This window comes from Hippocampus bargibanti, linkage group LG19 (assembly GCF_051943395.1).
Source record: "Hippocampus bargibanti isolate YZ-2025 linkage group LG19, ASM5194339v1, whole genome shotgun sequence".
In the NCBI taxonomy this organism is placed as follows: Eukaryota; Metazoa; Chordata; class Actinopteri; order Syngnathiformes; family Syngnathidae; genus Hippocampus; species Hippocampus bargibanti.
The window spans coordinates 6680940-6700792 of record NC_142752.1 but is presented as its reverse complement, the minus strand read 5'-3'; the positions used below and the strand labels follow the sequence as shown (position 1 = coordinate 6700792).

General features: G+C 41.5%; 1 protein-coding gene across 3 annotated transcripts in view; it reads left to right on the top strand.

Moving 5' to 3' along the window:
• utrn (utrophin) overlaps positions 1 to 19853 on the top strand; it is a 95226-nt gene that overhangs the window by 37939 nt on the left and 37434 nt on the right. For all 3 annotated transcript variants that reach the window (XM_089021382.1, XM_089021381.1, XM_089021380.1), the window contains exons 54-55: positions 424 to 578; positions 916 to 1105. In XM_089021382.1, the coding sequence (XP_088877508.1) occupies positions 424 to 578; positions 916 to 1105 (345 nt within the window). The remainder of the gene's footprint in view (positions 1 to 423; positions 579 to 915; positions 1106 to 19853) is intronic.

Here is a 19853-nt window from a genome sequence, read left to right as displayed (position 1 = left end):
AAACATTACATTTTCCAGACAGGCGTGGGGAGATGGGAGGGCTCTCATTTGCCCCTTGCAGCTTTAATTACCAGCATATTTCAAAGTGTGATTAAAAGTGCAAGATGGGAAATGAATCACCTCTCTGCAGAATCCTGCGGAGGCGTAATAGCATCAGCGAATCCACATCAACCGTCATCTTCATGCGAGATGACAAATTGTGTCTCGTGAGAGCCTCTGACATGCGTGGGATGTGCACTAGAGGGCAACTGAGTGCAGCGAGGCCACACTGTACCTTTATTTGGTCACATAATGGTGACTAACTGCAACACAAATGTTATTAAAATGAACTGCCTATTATTGTTTTTAGAGAAGGATGTAATGCAGCAGCATCCCGCCTCTGTCAGCAACCTATCATATTTCCTGATGTTTATGTCGACGCAGGCTTTTTTGCTAGAGTTGAGTCGAGGCCAATCCGCGGTGGTGGCCTTCAACGAGCTGTCCGGTCATCTTCTACGCGAGTACTCCACGGACGACACCCGGCGCGTGAAAGAAGTCACTGATGCGCATAACGCCGCTTGGAATAACCTCAACAACAGGTGCAAAGCATTTTATTTTTTTAAGCCTTAATCCATGAATAATGACAAGGATGTGCTTGTATTAATCTTCAGGCCTCATATATTTTAACAAGCTGTTAAACACTTTACAGGACATCTCTACGGTGGGAGGCTCTTCAAATGCTTGTTTTATTCTACATGAATAACACTGCGCGTCAGTCACTGTGGTGGACTTGTTTATCATTCCATCCAAGGCCGCACACTAGTTGCTATGTACTCATTAATTGACGTTGCTGTAAAATGAATTAGTTTTTTTTTTAAACGCATTGCACTGCTGTTATAGGAGAAGGCCAATATATTTATTCTCTGTTTGTTGCAGGGCAAATGAGCGCCACGGCCAGCTGGACGGCGAACTGAAAGGCCTTCAGGTGTCCCTCAGGGAGCTGGAAGCCTTCCTCAAATGGCTCCAGGAGGCCGAGACCACCGTTAATGTGCTGGCTGACGCTTCCCAGAGGGAGGACTTGTCACAGGACAATGTTCGCGTCAAAGAACTTAGACGACAGCTGGAGGTAGGAATCTGTGGAATGATACAGCGTGTGCGTGCATGTATTGTATTTTCCGGTGTATAGAGCCTTTCCGGTGTATAGAGCCTTTGTTTTCTTTAAAAGATGACCCTGTGCCTTATACTCCACTGCGCCTTATACACCAGAAAATATGGTATGTTTTTGTTTGTATGTCAGTACCACGAGTCTGCGCTATTATCTCATTGTTGACCCGCATTGGTGCTGAGCTAAATCGAATTGTGTTTCAATGAGATGTTGAGGAACGTCTGAAAACGTGTTGAGTTCCGCTGCGAACGTGCTAATGCATTACTGTTGAGCGCATCAAAAGCTCCAGTCAGAGCCATCCAAACGAGACTCGTGACGAGACCCTTGTCATTAGCCAGGAGGATGTCATTAAAAATAAGCAGTGCTTGACATCTAAATGATGAGCTGACAAAATGTTGAGATATCTCAATTAATCACATCTTGAATTGATGCCGTCTGGCAAAACCGATTAACCATAAAATAAAATAAAAAACAAATTATTGTTCTGAATCATTCCACTCTGAAAAAAGTTCTATGAAATCATCCAACGCTCCCGTATTTGTATCACACCCATGCCTACAAACGCATGTGTAAATGCAAAGACTTACCCTGCACCCCTTGTGGCACCCTGACATATCGCCTTAATTAAAGCCACGTCGCTTCTGTTTCTATCTCTGCTGCGCTTGAGATTGATGGATGGCATTCAAGTGTGAAAAGTCATTTGGGGAAATCGGAAACTACTGTGAGCTAAGGAAAACGTTATTATCAGCATAAAGTATGCTTTTTTTAATGATTCACCTTTTTCTTTTGTGACTGCGGGGTTTGGTGAAATTCACAAAATCATCAATTATATTCACAGTCACTTGATACCATCAACAATATTAACAATCTGTGGCACAAAAAAAACTTCTCCGAACACTCTTCTTCCCCAAAGCTTAGCATCATCCCCCAACCACTGGCCATGTGTGTGCGCATGTGTGTGATAATGACTTGAGCGCCCTGTGTTAGTATCAAATATTTGTCTTGACATCACTCAATGTAAATGGTTACAATGTAAACATTTGTGGACGTGTATCCCCTTTGTCCTCATCATGACAACTTGAGTATACAATAGCATGATTCTTCACGACATATATCTTCATATACGGTTTAGTATCTACAAGCTTTAATGCTTAATTTCAATTCATTTTTCGGAATGTATAGCTTTTTTTTCTAAATTGTAATATTTTGAGATTTGCTAGCAATATGCGACATTTTCCACAGTATACAACTTCTTCCCACTTAACAATTTCTTTTTTCATAATTGATGAGAAGGTTTCTTAAGCCATCATCTGTACAATTTTGAAGGATTTCAATTATTTCATAATCATAACTTTTCTTAGTACTGTATTTTCCGGTGTATAAGGCGCACCCAAAAGCCTTGATTTTTCTCAAAATATGTGGTGTGCTTTACATTTGGAAAACATTTATATATTTATATATTAAACTTTGGAAAATGTATTTCATTCATTGAAGGTGCGCCTTATATACACTGGAAAATACTGAAATTTGTGAGTAGCACAGTAGCGCAGTGGTCATAAGCGTGCATGTTGAAATTTCATCCTGTGGGGAGTTAGCCTTGTATTCCTCTCACATTCCCAAATCTTTATTAGTGGTTCTTTTTTTTGGGGGGGGGGGGATTATTTAGAAAAATATGAGTGCATATTTTTGGATTGTGCCGTATTTGCCAGTGCATATCGGAGTATAAGGCGCACTCCCAATGGATGGTTTATTTTCTTTTTGCCATTTACAATGCACACCGGACTACAAGACGCACTCCCAATGAATGAAAAAAGTTTTCCAAATATATAATTATATAAACGTTTGCCAAATATAAGGTACACCACATTATAAGGTACGACAGCAGAAGCTGGGGTTACGCGCTACTTCTTCTACAAGGGGAAATGGAGTTGATGGCTGCTGACAGTTGCGAGACCTGTGGTGACTCAACATGATTTCACATATAAGGCGCACCTGCGTATAAGGCGCAGAGTCATCTTTTAAGAAAATAAAGGCTTTTGGGTGCGCCTTGTACCCTGGAAAATATGGTAATTTATGACAGTGCTTCGTATTGTTCATAGCAGTGACCTTTTTCATATATTACATTTTTTAAAAGGGACTTTTGCGTTTCACGTGGGGTGTGCTCTGACAGCGCCAGACAGAAATCCCTATGGTGGACTTTGGCTTTCCTAGAAGCTCCCGATAACTCCTCCTCCTTCTCCCTCGAGCGCGTGTTGACAATCATGCGTATTATTACTCCACCGCCTTCCCCATTGATGTTGCCAGTGCACAAAGGAGGCGCTACCTGCCGCCCCTCCTCGCTCCATCAACGCGAGTGAGTAAGCGAGCGAGCGTGCGAGGGAGTGAGTGAGTGAGTGAGCAGGCACGTGCGCATTGGCTCAGCTCAGTTCCAGCAGGCATCCGAGAGAGACGGCGGATGCGGGACGCCATGAGTGAGCTCGGGCAGTAATAGCATGCGGACCGGTGTCGGGCTGCTGCAGACTTGTGGCAGTTTTAAAATGATGGCCATGGTCAGGACTTCTCTCGAGAAAGTGGTGGTCTTCCTACATAGACTCCAAAGGATGGCAATCTCCTCGCCGCGTTACCAAAAACTCTGCAAGGTATGTGCGCGGGTGAGGAGGACACGGAGAATTTATTTATTCATGTATTTATTTTAGTGGATGCGTTTGGAGGAAATGTCATTTTAACTTTGTCTCGTCACATATATGGTGAGGGAAATTCTCATGCTGGTTTTCGGGATATCAACTCCCGTCACATGCTTTCTTTTTCATCTGAGATTTCTCGATCCAGAGTGCTGTTTTGTGGGAATCTGTCGGTTTGAGTAAGTTGAGGATGATTTTATTAATGATTGGAAGTAGTTTGCTTGTGCTATTGCGTCTTTTTCTTGTCAGTGAAGACTTGATTTTTGTGTGCTCTTAAAATATTTGTCTTCATATTGTTACTTATGATTGCCATTTCAGTACTCACATAATAATAATAATAATAATAATAATAATAATAATAATAATAATAATAATAATACATTTCATTTATAAGCGCCTGTCAAAATTTGACTATTGTAATCAGATCCTCAGAATGTATTTTGATGATCTTGTGACTTTTTTCATGAAAAACAAATATAGTGTTTTTTTCCCAAGAGTATTTTTGTTGATCATTAACTCATTCACTGCTATTCCCGAATTTATTCGGGAATTCGAAATATGACGTGGAGCGCCATTCCCGAATTTGTTTGGGTTTTGTTTTTTCTTGCTTGCTGATTAAGCGGTGGTCAGACCGCTGGCAATGTTTTTTTTTCCCTTCCACGAGGGGGCAGCATTTGCCTTTTTCACAGCCGCCTCCACTTGCACGTTATTACTCCAGACCCATATAATTTAAGAATTAACTTTTTTTCTGATGAAAGAACAGAGTAAGATTTGTTACGCTGCATTGGATGTTTATGTAGTCCTAAAACTCAATATTCTGTGGGTCCTACAATTTGAGTGAAAATGACAAAAACAGGAGGAGTAGACACACTTTTGCACATGTCTGGCAGTGACTGAGTTAGGTAAATTTACTGGAAGCAGGAACCTCTTTTTATTCATTAAATTATTCTCCTAAAATGGTCAAAACAGATATTGCAGATATTGTATGAAAATAAGAGAAAAAAAAATACATTTTTACTTTTGCTTTCATACATTTTAGTGCATCGGTCCGGACTGAAATTGGGAGCCAAACCTTTTCTTGACCCTAGTATGTTTGCTTTGCAACTTCAGCACATGGTGTGAATAGTTTTGCATTCCGTAAAGTGAGGGGGCAAAAATGGCCCATTCCAGAGCTTTCCTGTGAGCAAAAGGCTAACGTACGGTGACGTAATGCGCCACAGCGGGTTGTCATCTGGGTCCTTTTTCGTCACGGAGGATTTGGCCAATGTGGATGGTGCGTAAACAAATGCATCACAACAGTTTGTGATGGCTTGCCAGTTTCAATCACAGCAACATGTGACAGTGCAGCCTAAGTCAGTCTTAATCCATAAATCCATCACTCCTCAGCACGCCAACATGGGACTGTTTGCTTTCCACTTGACTTTTTTTGCCGGCATGTGGACTGTTGAGCGTTAACCACATCGTGGTTCATTTTATTACTCTTATTATTATTATTATTAATTTTGTACGAATGGGAAGGCGGAGAAATAGAAATGCCGTTGTGATTTAGATTTTGACTACTCACGGTCCTCAAAAACAACATTTTTTTTTTAATAGTTGAGTTTTGGTAGTTTTAAATTTTGAGATCAGGGAATCATTGTTTGGATTGGATTGGATTATCATTTAGTGGATTAGTGAAGAAATGTACATTTCACAGCAGCAACGTTATGAAAGGAAAGGAAGAAGTAGAAAAACAAAATACACGAGCTGCTGTAAACGCAGCCACTCTCGTGGTGCTTGAATTAATCTTGAATTAAAACAAAACAACAAATAATGTGACACAACAAAAAAGACAGTCAAGCAATGTTAAGCATTTTCTGCACCTTCTTTGTTGTATGAAGCAGTTCTCGAAGAAACAGGAGAGGATCCAAGCGTCCTTTTCACAAGTGGATCAGGGACGTCATGGTGGAATATGCATGTCTGCTACAAGCTAAATGTTGAAAGCAAATGCGAAGCTGTACCATCCATTGTCGAAAAGAGATTGTCTCACATCTCCTGTCCCACGGAAATGCGCTTCAATTCCAAGCTGCGACAGTTCCACATATGCATCCTTTCTTCTATGAACAAAGCGGGGCTGTGGTGACATCACTGTCATTCAAAATAATTGGGACTAGCAAATACACATTGCCTTTGAACCAGATTCCTGAAGGGTGCTATTTTCCTGACCCATCAATCGTTGGCACTGAATTAGCGCCCGATGGGTTGCACGAGGTGATTCGGCCTCTCTTCTTGCCAGACATGTCTCGGTCCTCCCAGAGGAGCTGTCGCTTGCTCGTCTCCAGGTTGGACCCTTGCCTTCCGCTTGATGGATTTGATCACAGCTGAGCCTCCTGAGCGAGGTGAACGTTTCCGTCAATGTGTCTGTCACGAGGCTGTTTTGTCAGAGCCGATACTTTTTTTGTAACAATTTGTCATAAAGTGGTTCACTAGCTTAGCTAGAGTTGTTTATTACGTCTATAATTGTACTGTAACATCTGTGCTTATGTCTGTTATCCTGTTTAAGACTCGACTATGGTTTAGTTGAACATTTTGGATGTTTGGATTTTGTTTGGTTTTATGTCAGTTTTACTGTTACTTCAAGTGGAAGTGCCAAATTCAGTACACAACTTGAAGCGAGCACACTTTTATTTGGAGATCTACTCAGGAATACCTGTTAATGCTTTTTTTTGACACCTTTAAATATGTTTCAAGGCTTTTGGATGAGCAGCGCAAACAGCCCAGTCGGCAAAAGTCTATTTTGATCGCCCTTCCGAACTTGTGCTTTGACGACGGGGGGAACGGCAGCATACGCAGTCGGAGCTGGCAGAGTAATGAGAGTAGCAGGGCACTACTCATGGGGAGGTGGGGGAGAGTGAGGGAGGTGGACCCTGCAGCCAATTTTCAGCAACATGGCGATGATCAAACACACACAGAGCTAAAACAAGCCACCGGGACATTGCGGTGGACAAGCCAGGCGTGTCCGCTGTCCAAGTCTTTATCAATAAAGTCCTGCTGACATAAACACAGAGACAAGGCCACGGGCAGGTGAAAAATTACTATGATGCTGCTGTGTGATGAAGTTAGCCTTATATTTAAGAATAGGCAGTTGGAGCAATGGCAGCTTTTGTGGATTTCACAACTTGGAAGAACGAAGACAGACTTGATGTAAAATATCATTAGTTGCGTAAAGTAGCTCATCCATAAAGCTTGGTCGTACGCACTCCCCCCACACTTATCGAGCCACTAATGACTGCGTTTTAACATAGATTTGTGTTGTGGGCTCCCCCCGTTCCATTAGCCGCCCCTTCCGACCGGATGCAACGGCAAGCCAGACTGGCGAAAGCCCCATGTGCTTTATCGCCCCGCGCACTTTATGATGCAGCAAAGTGAACAAGCACGCAGACAAGCCTCTGGGTAGAATGAGGCAGCAATTTCTTTCCGCGGAACAACACTTTTTACAGGGAATAACTCAACGGAGAGCCGCTGGAAGACAACTTGATGGCAACTCCTTGAATTTGACAGTTGCATGGTGGGATGTTTGCTTTTTTTGTCTCGTATTGCAAACAAAACAAACCGGGGTTCAAAACCTTCATTGAAAAAGATTTATGAACACATCTAAAAAAGATATGTAAGATAATGTACATAAAGATATGCATATGTGGAACTGTCACAGTTTGGAATTGAAGTGGATTTTGATGGAGATTTTACAGGCGATGGAGACTCTTTTTCATCAATGGATGTTGCAGCTTCATGTTTGCTTTCAACATTTAGCTTGTAGCAGACGTGCACATTTCACCATGAGGTCCCTGATCCACTGGTGAAAAGGATGCTTTGATCCTCTCCGCTTTCATCTAGAACTGCTTCATACAACAGAGTGTACAGAAAAGATTGAATGACTGTCTGTTTTTTGTGTTGTGTCACATTATTTGTTATTTAGTTTTTTTGTTGTTTTGAGCGAGAGTGGCTGCCTTTACAGCTTTCCTGTCCTCTTACTTTCATCACTTTGATGCTGTGAAATGTAAATTTACCCACTGTGAGACTAATAAAGGCTAATCCAATCCAGTCCAATATATTGGATACATAAATTTTCATAAATTCCAACCTCTGATAACAGTCAAATAACTTATTATTAACTATTATAACTATTATTTCACATATTTTGTGGAATTATAATGCAGAACAGGAACAATTTCCAAGTTTTCTTTTCTTTTACTGGGTCTGCTACATCCAAAGCGTTTTCGCGTCTGGAAAAGTGCAGAGAGAAAGTCACACCGACCTGGAGTGAGGCACTCCGGTGTCTAATTTACCTTGCCAGTGTGAAGCCTTTTTGACCTTCAGCCAGTTCCTGCGCACGCTCCCTTCTCCGTGAGCACCATACTTGCTTGCCAAAAGACGTCATGTTGGTTTTGACAAGAATGTGCCACCTAAAACGATTCCCTCTCTCAAAGATTGCTTTCTTTTCGGGTATTTGAAAACGCGGATCAGCCGGACTCTAATTGTGAGCCTGTCAACTAAGTTTAGCATTACTATTTTGCCATTTTAGAGATGGGATATCAAAAAGAATGACTATGCAAAATAATACCAAAAGACTAAACAGTACATAAATACAAAAACTTTTTTTTCTGCCGCTCGCTGACAGCAGATTAAAGATAAATCGGGTTAAATATAGTCTGTAATCCCCGGTGGCGAACAGCTGGCCAGTCGTGCCCTCACAGAAGCAGCGGGAGGGGAATGAATGGATTGGAGATGTGAAATTCGCAAAATGTGTTTGAAAAGTAGAAAGTGAGACATGAAGATGAGCCATGTTGTCATAAGGATTAAAAATGGCGCCACGCATTGCATCATGCGATTAGAGTCGTGATGGAGGGTGATGTAATATCATCTTGCACATACACAAAATATATTAGCATTAAAACTTGGCAAAAGGGAGATAAAAAAAAGGGAAATGAACAAAAAAATCGATTAAAATAATTGTTAGCATTTATGAAACTTTTTAAGATCTTTTATCCATTGTTAAAAGAACAGAAACCGATAATAGGGAGAGCAATCTGGATGCTCTCTTCCTTAAATTGCTGACATTTTTTTCTAGTCCTGTTATTTATTTTTTCTATTCATCCTTGACTGCCTTAAATAGGTTACCAGCACTTGTGTTCATTTGAACGCTCGAATTTGATGTCGCTAATGGGGCTAATTAAACGCGCGCTGTCTCTCCCTGACTGGTCGAAAATTGTGTTCAGCCGCTGAATATGTCTAAGCCACGTCGTCATATTTTGAGGCCATTCTGGGTGTTTACTTGATTGATGTCAAATGGGATTCTGGATGTGCGTGCGTGGGTGGTCATGTTTTTTGTTTGCTTTGAGGTTCAGAGATTTTTGCCGTAGTTCATCAAGCCTTAATTTTGGATTGATGTTTTCCCATTCCCGGAGAGAGGCCATTAATTACCAATTATTACCAGTGGTGGGCCGCGCGTGTCACTCCTAGGCCTTCAATAGTGCTATGTCTGAATCAATCAGATGCGAGTGGGGTGTGATATTGTGACATGTCCACTAGAGGGTGGTGTTAGCCAGGAAATGACTTGTGACTTGAAGAAATAGTGTCATTAAACTGTTCGAATTTTTACTATGAACGTGTGGATTCATGATAAACTCATACAATTGCAATATTACTAGCTATTTTTGCTAGCTTTGGAGCTGTACAACCTAATGAGATCAATGTATTCTCGAAAAGTCTCTCTTGAAAAGGGCTGTAACAGTATATCTGCAACCAAATCCATTTCTTCTCCTCCTTCAGTCATTGTGGGTTGACAAAACCACTATTAAATCAACACAACAATATATTTGCTTATGCAGCTTGCGACAGATACAGTGTGCTAGCTGTGGCCAGTATACTCTTCACTAGCAGTTAGTGATACTGTGATTGGCTAATGACTACCCAATCATAGTTTGCGAAAACGCTGACGTTTCCAGCACCTTCCGGATGGCCTTGAGTTGCCAACTCGAAATCTGATTGGTTGAAGCTACACTTTCATCGACAGTGATTTTTATGCTCCAAGGCCTGCAGAACGGATTGGGAAGGTGTCCAGGTAGATCTCCGACACTGGTAACAAATGATGGCTGAAATGTGATTGGCTCAATGCTTAAATACGAAAACACACATCTGGAAGCAGCACAATAAGGGAAAACTATGAAAGGAAAATGAAAGACAATTTGGAATTATTTAATAAGAATTCATGGACAAAATATAATTCACATTAGTATGTGATTCAGATATTTATAGGCCGGCAGAGAAGGCCTTGCAGGTTGTAAGAGCCCATAACTGCACGATGACCAAAACACACAAACACACAATGTACTGTATTCTTCAAATCCAAAAACTGGCCAAAAAAGCAGCACCTCCATATTCATACTGAACACCATCTTATAACCAGACTGTGTCCCAACGGCAATATTGTGCACACGCCGGGCCGTGACGAGCAGAAATCCAGATGGACCTGCAATTCTCTACACCTGACATATCATGTGTCCTCCTTTCTATTCTGTCTTGCTCTATTTATAGCCTGTGCCGGGCTCCGCCTTCGTCAGACAGGAGCGTGGTGACAAAATGATTGACAGGTCAATGCAAGGCTCTGTCCTTCTTCCTCTTAACCTTCTACCTCTGGGATTGACTCTATCGGACAGTTTAGTTTCTCACACACACACGCACACGCACATGCACACACCCACACACGTCTTTGCTGTTCATCCTGTTCCTATGTCTTGGATTTTGTCAGATGTCTTTGTGTGTGCTTGCTAGGAAATGGCTGCTATTGGGCTTACAAACACGCGTCGCTGATTCCCGTTGCCATGACGGTGTCACTGCCATCCCGCCGATAAGCGGAAATGAAAATGAAATGACGATGGAATGAGGAATACATGCATACACACGCACATATACACACACGCCTATGAATGTACATTACCTATCTGCCCATAGTCTGCTCTTGGATTTGGAGACAAAATTGTCATCTGACAAGAAATAAAAATATGCCTTCAGTGCTAAAACTATCAGTCGCGGTGTAGGTGTAGAGACAAAGGTAGTCCTGACCTTTGAACCCCATAGAAAATATGTGGGTAATGGTCACGAGGGCGATGCAATACCCCAGACCTAGTAATACAATAAAAGCTTGATGATCTTCGGAACGTCCCCCATGAGAAACGAAATGTATTCCAAGGCAACTTAATTGGACACTTATCGTGACTTTGTCCTCTTTTATGACAAATGTCAATCAAGATTTAAAAAAAGGCAGCAGATGCCAAAAGTGGAATGGACGGTGTCGTGCGGCGAGACAGCAAGCAGGTGGAAAGTTGGTAAAAGTTCACTCAGCCAGATGCAGGAAGGGTATTGTGAGTTTTCTTTATTTGAAGTTGATATCAGTTTTCGGCAGACCCCAGGTAACACTGCTCTCCAGGTTGTCCTTTGTCCCTCTTCTCCTCCTCGAAGTGACTGGCTCAGGCTGGCTTTAAAGGTGCTTCACCTGAGCTTCTGGCCAATCAGGTCCCAGCGGCAATTGGCCATTCCCAGGTGGTTGCAATCACCTTCTCAGAGTCAATTAGTGGTCGCCCAACTCAACTATTTTGGATGGGGAGAAATGCGCACCTTTCTCCCATCCAAAATCCATGAAACACAAAATTATTTAACATTTCTTTTAGCATCATGACATCATTCACCCCCTCTCCTCAGAGTTCAGACATTCTTGTCAAATAATCAGCAATAACATTTGTTGTCAGGGCAGAGAATGTCATATGTGACAGGTCCTATTCTCCTAGTCACAGCGTATGGGCCCTGCCACTTTGCCAGTAGCTTACTTGATCCCATATGCAACAATATTAACACCTTCTGTCCAGGGTGCCAATCTCTCCCTGATAAATTCTTGCCGTTATTCTCGCTGGAGATCCTCTTCCAGCTCCTGACGTTCTGCATCTTCCGTTTCTTTCTGGAATTCTGGGTTCAGAAAGCATTGGAATTGCAGCTTGTCTTAGATGATGAAACTGTGGAGGTTGGGCATGTTAGGTAACCAGACTTGGGAGTTTCTTGTGCGGGAGGAAGGTTCGTTGGCCTGGATGTTCGAGAGTCAGCGCCCTGGGCTGCGGTCCCAGAGGAGGATAATGTTAACTAGATCGACTGTCAAATGTCCATTCTTACTTGTTGGGTGCATCTGATCTCTAGATCTGTTCAATCAACATCACCTCTTGTCTGAGTCTTAGGCTTCACCACTGGTTCCATCTCACTCTGCTCAGTTCCATCCTTGGCTTGGCAACTGTCAGACGCCTCATGGAAAAGAAGAACGGCATCTTCTTGGGGCAACTCAAGCTTCTGGTTTCCTTGATCCCCTTCAGAACTCTTCAGTCCAGTTTGGTTGGCCCGTGCTACACAACTTCTTACTCGTCCCACCTTCTTCCTCTCGGCTTCCTCTTATCTTTTCCACTTCAGCAAGGCGTAGCGATCCCACCTTCTTCATGCAGGGTGAAACCATCCCACCACTGCCACCAATTGTCGTGCGGCGAGACAGCAAGCAGGTGGAAAGTTGGTAAAAGTTCACTCAGCCAGATGCAGGAAGGGTATTGTGAGTTTTCTTTATTTGAAGTTGATATCAGTTTTCGGCAGACCCCAGGTAACACTGCTCTCCAGGTTGTCCTTTGTCCCTCTTCTCCTCCTCGAAGTGACTGGCTCAGGCTGGCTTTAAAGGTGCTTCACCTGAGCTTCTGGCCAATCAGGTCCCAGCGGCAATTGGCCATTCCCAGGTGGTTGCAATCACCTTCTCAGAGTCAATTAGTGGTCGCCCAACTCAACTATTTTGGATGGGGAGAAATGCGCACCTTTCTCCCATCCAAAATCCATGAAACACAAAATTATTTAACATTTCTTTTAGCATCATGACAGACGGAGAGCGTTCATGCCGCCCCTGTCCAGTCATTTGATGCGATACGAATGGCTTTGATTACGACGAAGCTGCCTCACGTGCGTCCCAGTTGCATTAGCCTAATTCTATCTGGCTTCAGGAGTCGCAAAAAAAAAAAAAGATGAAATTGACTTTCTTGAAAAAGTCTCCTGAGACCGAATTCCCAGATTGGCGACAAGGATGTACCTGCTTCATTTTTTTATTGGAATGAATTGAAAAAGGACGTTTAGAAAAGACGCAAAGCTCCATGAAGTAGCTTCCCACCCTCTGTATGAAACCGTGCTGGAGTTTCGCAGAGTAGAATCTAGAATTGCTGTTTTAGAAACGCCAATCTGAAGGGACAAATCGCGCTTGGCCTATTTTGACACAGGTTCACTTTTCGGAATTCGATTGGGCCAAACAATGATATTTCAGATTTCCAGAACAAATGACCTTATTCAGTCAAAATGGACAGATTGTAATTACTTGTATACAACCAATTGAATTTCTGGAGTGCCCGCCCCATCCGTCAAGTGGTAAATTCAAGAAAGGAAATTGTTTGCGCACCAGCACGTTTGTATAGCAGTGTGTAAGAATGGGTGTGAGAGTATCAATTGGAATGCTGAACCAACTCGCTGGCTCTCCGCAATGACAATTTGCCATTGTGGATTGTGCTAGTGGCTTTAACTCATTCATTGGCAGATGTGTAAAAATTGGATTCGCCTTTATTAGTCTCTCATTTCACAGCAGCAAAGTTATGAAAGGAAGAGGAAAGGAAAGGAAGAAGTAAAAAAACTACATTCAGGAGCTGCAGGAAAGGCAGCCAGTCTCATGGCGCCATCTTGAAATCCCAAAAAACCTTACACAATCATCTTTCACTCGAAAAAAATAGTTAATTCCCAAGTTATATGTGTCTGGAGTTATATGAGCTTGAAATGAGGGTGGCTGGCCATAATACAATGCAATACATACATATTGGTTTATATAGCGCTTTAACAACAGCTGAAGCTGGAACTAAGTGTAACATGAAAAAAAATGGAAATGCTGTCCCTTGTGGAAGAGAAAAAACATTGCCAGAGGTCTGGCCAGCGCTTTATCAGCACCCCACGCAAAAAAAAAAACGAAACCCGAATACATTTGGGAATGGCAGTGAATAAATTAATGAATGCTGTTCATTGCACTTTTTAAAACTTGACTTTTTTAATGATTATTTTTTATAACTCAAAACAATTTTCAATGTGATCCAAGTGAATCTGTAGATTTTCTAGATTAAAAAAATATTTTTATAAAGAGGAGAACGGGATCAGTCATTGTTATGACAAAAATCGTCATTAATATTGGCACATTACCTTATTTTGCTCTTATATCTCGATAAGGAAGGTCCTGCACGGTAAACATCTCCAACCTGCAGCATGACCTAAATTCTTCAAAGCAGGTTATTATATTTTATTTTAGTAGCCTCGTTTTAGGTTGAATTACAACGGCTGTTTTTGTTGTTGCCATCAGGGAGGACGTCTCAGTCGATCAGGCTTCGTTAAAGAGCAAAAATATGATACGCGCACGCAATTAATAAAAAGTACACAGAGCGACGTTTTCGAGCACCGCATCAGGAATTGATCAGCGGCTTGCGCAGCGGTATTGTGGCAATCTCCAGTCGTCATTAACCAAATCCATAACAATGTGATCGAAGTTCAATCAGTCATTGCGCAAAAGAGGAAAAGTGCTTTTTGAGCACCCCATTTTTCTTGGCGAATCCTCAAGATGATCTGCAAATTTTGTCACAGCGGCCCGCTAACTTTTGATGACAAATGAAAAAAAACTATTTTCATGTGTTTTCTCATATTTTGAATGACTATAGGTCACATAGATGCTACTCACTAGCCCAGGCGACATTTCTCATATATTGGTTTTACGCTTGGCACACTTAAAGGCCACAGCGACATTGTTTACGCTAAGCAATATGATAACATACGTCGAAAAGGCCAACCAAAACACCAATCACTATTCACGGAGCATATCAAACAACTTGTTTTAAAGGACAACCGACGTCTCCGGACAAGTTGTGTCCATAATTTGTAAAATGGCTTCAAATGACTTCTACTGAGCGTATTTTACAAAGATTCCACCGCATATAGATATATTTTACGTTTTAAGACTCGTCCTTAATATTCCGGAAGTCTTGTTTTTGAGTTGGTGACGAGTCCGTACGTGACGTCACTGAAGGAACGCCCCTGACCGAAAAAAAAGGACACATTGTAGCAGTCCTTCCATCTCGTCAATGCTTGTTTGCTCTGAAAACCTCGTGTTGCGCCAGAAGAGGGCGTCCAAGCTCCATGTGAGGAATTTATCAGCCTGTGGAAACGGGCTGAATCATTCTTCACAACAGCTTGGTGGCTATCTTGTGCATTTTCTGGGACGCTACATTGCAGTCCTGACGGCTCGAATTGATACGCAAGTACTTCTTTAATCGATTGCAAACATGTATGCTTTCCTCTTCAGAACTATTTGAATCATATTCATAACTGGATGTGTAACAAGAAAGCATATTCTCCGAATCTGAAGCCATTGTTTTGATTCTCCAGCAATGCAAGACGTCTTGGCGTGACATCACGAACTGGGGGCGGGACTTTCTGAAAATGCCCAATTCGCAGCTCAATTTCTTGCAGATTTTGGACACTTTATGTCATTTTTATTGGTGTTTTGCATTTGAATAAAAATATCCTACTGCATGTTTTGGGTATTTTAGATGCTATAAAACGTTTTTCTGTTGTCAGTTAGGACACAAAAAAGTGACATCGGTTGTCCTTCAAGAATATAAAGTATCTGGTTCCCTTATTAATCAACTTTTATTTTGTATTTCGGATTTCTTCTCAAAAACCGACTCGGCTGGTTGGTTTCCAAGCGCTTGTCTGGGGTTTAATCCGCCGTCCTAGTCTGGCTCTGTAAGGCGTCGGCGGGTTATAGCCGGGTTAATTGGCTCCCAACTTCTGACACCTTTGATACCCCCGAGCACTAAATAGATGCAAATCACGGAAAGAGAAATGGATCTAGCCCATCATCTCCCACTTATCCAGGAGGGATGTGAGGGGCCACTTAAAAGGATTTTGAAAGCCATGAAACATTCTGATGCATCTCTTGCAGTACACGCTACCCACAAGTACCTCTCCTGAGTTGATGAACGATATGAAAGCCGATGATGATGACGATGATGGTGAGACATAAAAAACCTTATTTCATTTATGGTTTTTCCTCTTTGGTAGAGAAGAGAGACGGTTTGATTTTGTGTGAAACATGCAGCATTTTGCCACCTGGCATGGTGAGAAAATGTTTTTATGCACTTGGTGCACTGAAATTGGACAAGTGAAAGTACTACTTATATTTTGCCTTTTATATGAACTAGATATATTGTGGATTTTTATTTTTTAGTTTTTGTAGCATGGTTTAGGTTATTCTCCATCTTCACTGTGAATCACCATTCGGAACCATTTGCCTGAATATGAATTGTTACTACCGACACTCCCCTACTTACAAACATTCAAGTTACGAACAACGGTACATACGAACATTTTTGTACTAACAGATGTAGTATTCTCTCCAGTTGTACATGTACATATCTTTATAGAGCATATATTTTATGAAATGTTTCTTTTTCAGGATAAACCAATACAGGTTACTTATACAAGCCTTAAAGGACAACCGACACCTTTTTTTTGTTTCCTAACTGACATCAGAAAAACGTTTTATAGCATCTAATATACCCAAAACACGCAGGCTGATATTTTTAGTCAAATGCAAAACACCAATAAAAATGACTTAGTGTCCCAAAACTACTTCAAAATGACCTCAAAAAGCCCCTTTGTTTGTGACGTCACGCCAGTACGTCTTGGCTTGCTCGAGAATCAATACAATGGCATCAGATTCGGAGAAGATGCTTTCTTGTTTCTCATCCAGTTATGAATATGATTCAAATAGTTCTGAAGAGGAAAGCATAAATTTTTGCTATGTTTTTCTTTTTTGGGTGCCAATAAAGCGCTGGCCATGGACTCTTGCACTGTCTTCCCTTCCACAAGGGGGCAACATTTCCCCTTTTTTCCATGTTGGCGCTTTGTTCCAGCTTCAGCTGTTGTTCAAGCGCTATATAAACCAATATGTATGTATTGTATTGTATTTTGGACAGCCGCCCTCATTTCATGCTCATATAACTCCAGACCCATATTGTTTCGGAATGAACTATTTTTTTTCTGATGAAAGAAGAGAGTCTAAGGTTTCTTACACTGCATTGAATGTTTATGTAGTCCTACAACTCAATATTCTGTCGGCCCTGGAATTCGAGTGACAATGACAAAAACCTTGGAACTGCAGTGGACACATTTTGCACGTCTGACAGTGAATGAGTGAAGCATTTGTCTAGCGTCTTCAGTGCAGTGTATTTCTGGCCAGTAACTGAATTTTATCCAACCTCTCGTTTAAAGCAAATGCGTCAGCGTGAGGCCCTTTTTTTCAATCGCTAATATGTAGAAGTATTTATGAACTGATATGTATTTCAATTCTCAAAGGCGTCTAATTGGACAGGCCTTTCATCTACGAACGCATGATCTGTTTTTATATGGCTTTCCCCAACAAGGCGATCAAAGGAGCTGCTGATTTGAAACGCCACTGCAATATATGTGTCTGTGTGTTGCAATGATTACTCATCACAAAAAAAATCCCCTGACCGCAGCTATCATGATGTAACTTTTTTTTTTGTATTTTGCCATCAAGTTTCGATTATTGATGTAGCTAGCTACTTTTGTGAGTGTTTAATGACTACCATGACAGGTTGAACTTGCCACTATTCCAACTGCAGAGAAGTAGATAATGGAAATGTTATAAAAAATAGATTTGTAGGCAGTGTTATCACATCTCACTTTATGTCTGTGTAAGCTCTCAGTCGTACAGGAGTGGTCCATCGATGAAAAGGTCATCTGTACTTCTTTGAAGGTGTCGGACGTTTCGCCTCCTATCCAAGAGGCTTTGTCAGCGAACTAAAGTCTGACTGGTCGTATCGGCCCTATTTATATATTCCTAATGTCCAGACATGGCGCCGCCGCCGTGAATATATAAATAGGGCCGATACGACCAGTAAGACTTTAGTTCGCTGACGAAGCCTGGTGGATAGGAGGCGAAACGCCCGACACCTTCAAAAAAGTACAGATGACGGCTGAAGAAACCTTATCATCCACATCTCACTTTCCGCCCCAAATGCAGTAGATGAGGAGGCCGCAAGAACTCTGGAGGATGTATATGACTAACAACGTACATTATGCTCCATAACAAAAATAAATACACTCTGCACCCACTGCGTCAGCATCATCTCCGTTGACGATGCTGATCTTATTATTAGTATCAGCGTCTCAACGTGGGCGGTATACGGAGATGCCGAAACGGTGATGCACATTCTCCAGGGCATGTTTGTTGTATACGAAGAGGGGTGCACGAACTCTCTTTCAGAATGTTGATTCCTCCTTGGCACTCGGGTTAGGCCTTTTAAATATTGTAAAAATGATTAACTATTCCAGGGACAGCAGTTTTACGTTATAGGGTGCATGAAAGGGTGAAACAATTCCAAAGCAGTTCTTATTTTTGCCCACTTTGAGATCTTCAATTATATTCTATACTATGTAGTGTCTGTGACTTTGACTGTGTGTGGCTTTAAAAGGGTGGGGAGTGACGTGGGTGTCGGTTGGGTCTGTGCAGCCAGTGTATAAATTTGATTATTAGATGTGGAATTTAATCAGAGATTTCAGGATTTGAAAAGAGATTGCATTGTTTTGTTTAAAACCCCATGTCGTGCGTGTGACAGATTTAGAGTGTGTTTGACTACAATGACTATTGATGACTTGATTCACAGCAGAGGACACGCTTTGTTTCGCAACCAAGCTTGATGATCCTGTCACTTGTTTTTCTTCCTCCCCCTTGTGGTCGTTGCATTGTGAGCAAAAAGTCTGTCTCTTCGATTTGTTCCAGCAATTAATCTTGACGTGATGTATGTTGGCCGACACATGTCTCAGAATGATGAACGTTGGAGTAAAGAATAGCGGTAAAATCCAACTTGTAATCTTGTTACTTAGTGGGGAACGCCTAAAAGATTAGTCAGCGTTTAGGAAGTCAATAACTGTAATTGCGGTAGATAAACTGCCCTTCATATTCATTCACGGTTCATTTGCCTTTTAGCATTATCTAAAGCTATTTCCTCTAAAACCATAACATCTAAAATAATACAGTTATAGTTATTACAGTATACAGTTGACATTTTTATTTTGTTATGCTTAGAGTGTCTTGTTTTCTGTCCTTTCACCCCCCCCCCCACCCCATCCCTTTTCAATTGCTGTTGTGGACTGCAAATTTCCCCATTGTGGGACGAATAAAGGTTTTCTTACTCTGATTCTGATAATCTGATATTTATTACAGTAAATATCGATAGTTAAACTTTAGGAACAAAATACATTATATATATGCAGTATAATTTTAAAATGTAATACATATTTTCTGAGTTCAGTGTTGATAGTCAATTTGTGCATAATGTTGCAGTGGCTACTAAAAATATGCTAAATACTTGCATAGTTAAGTGCCGTATTTTCCGGTGTATAAGGCACAACCAAAAGCCTTGATTTTCTTCATAAAAATGACCCTGCGCCTCATACACCGATGCGCCTTATATGTAAAGTGATATTAAGCAAAGCCAGTGATATTAAGCCCAACAGGTCCAGCCACCTCTACTGTAGTGCCTCATAATGTGGCGTGCCTTGTATTTGTAGAACTTTATTTCTTTATATATGACATTTGGAATTTTTGTTCATACATTAAAGATGACCCTTATAGTCCAGTGAAAATACACCATTCATTCAAGACATGCGCCTTATACTCCGGTGCACCTTGTACACCGGAAATATACGGTAATCATAATTGCATTATTTTTCAAATTCTTTCAGCCCTACTCTGTACCAAGACAGCTTGCTGAGCTCAAAGGCAGTGACCTCATATTGCACTAGAAACAGAATGGCTGATAAAAGTGTAAAGAGGGTGGGGGGGTCTTATCCTTCTGCCCTCCCGC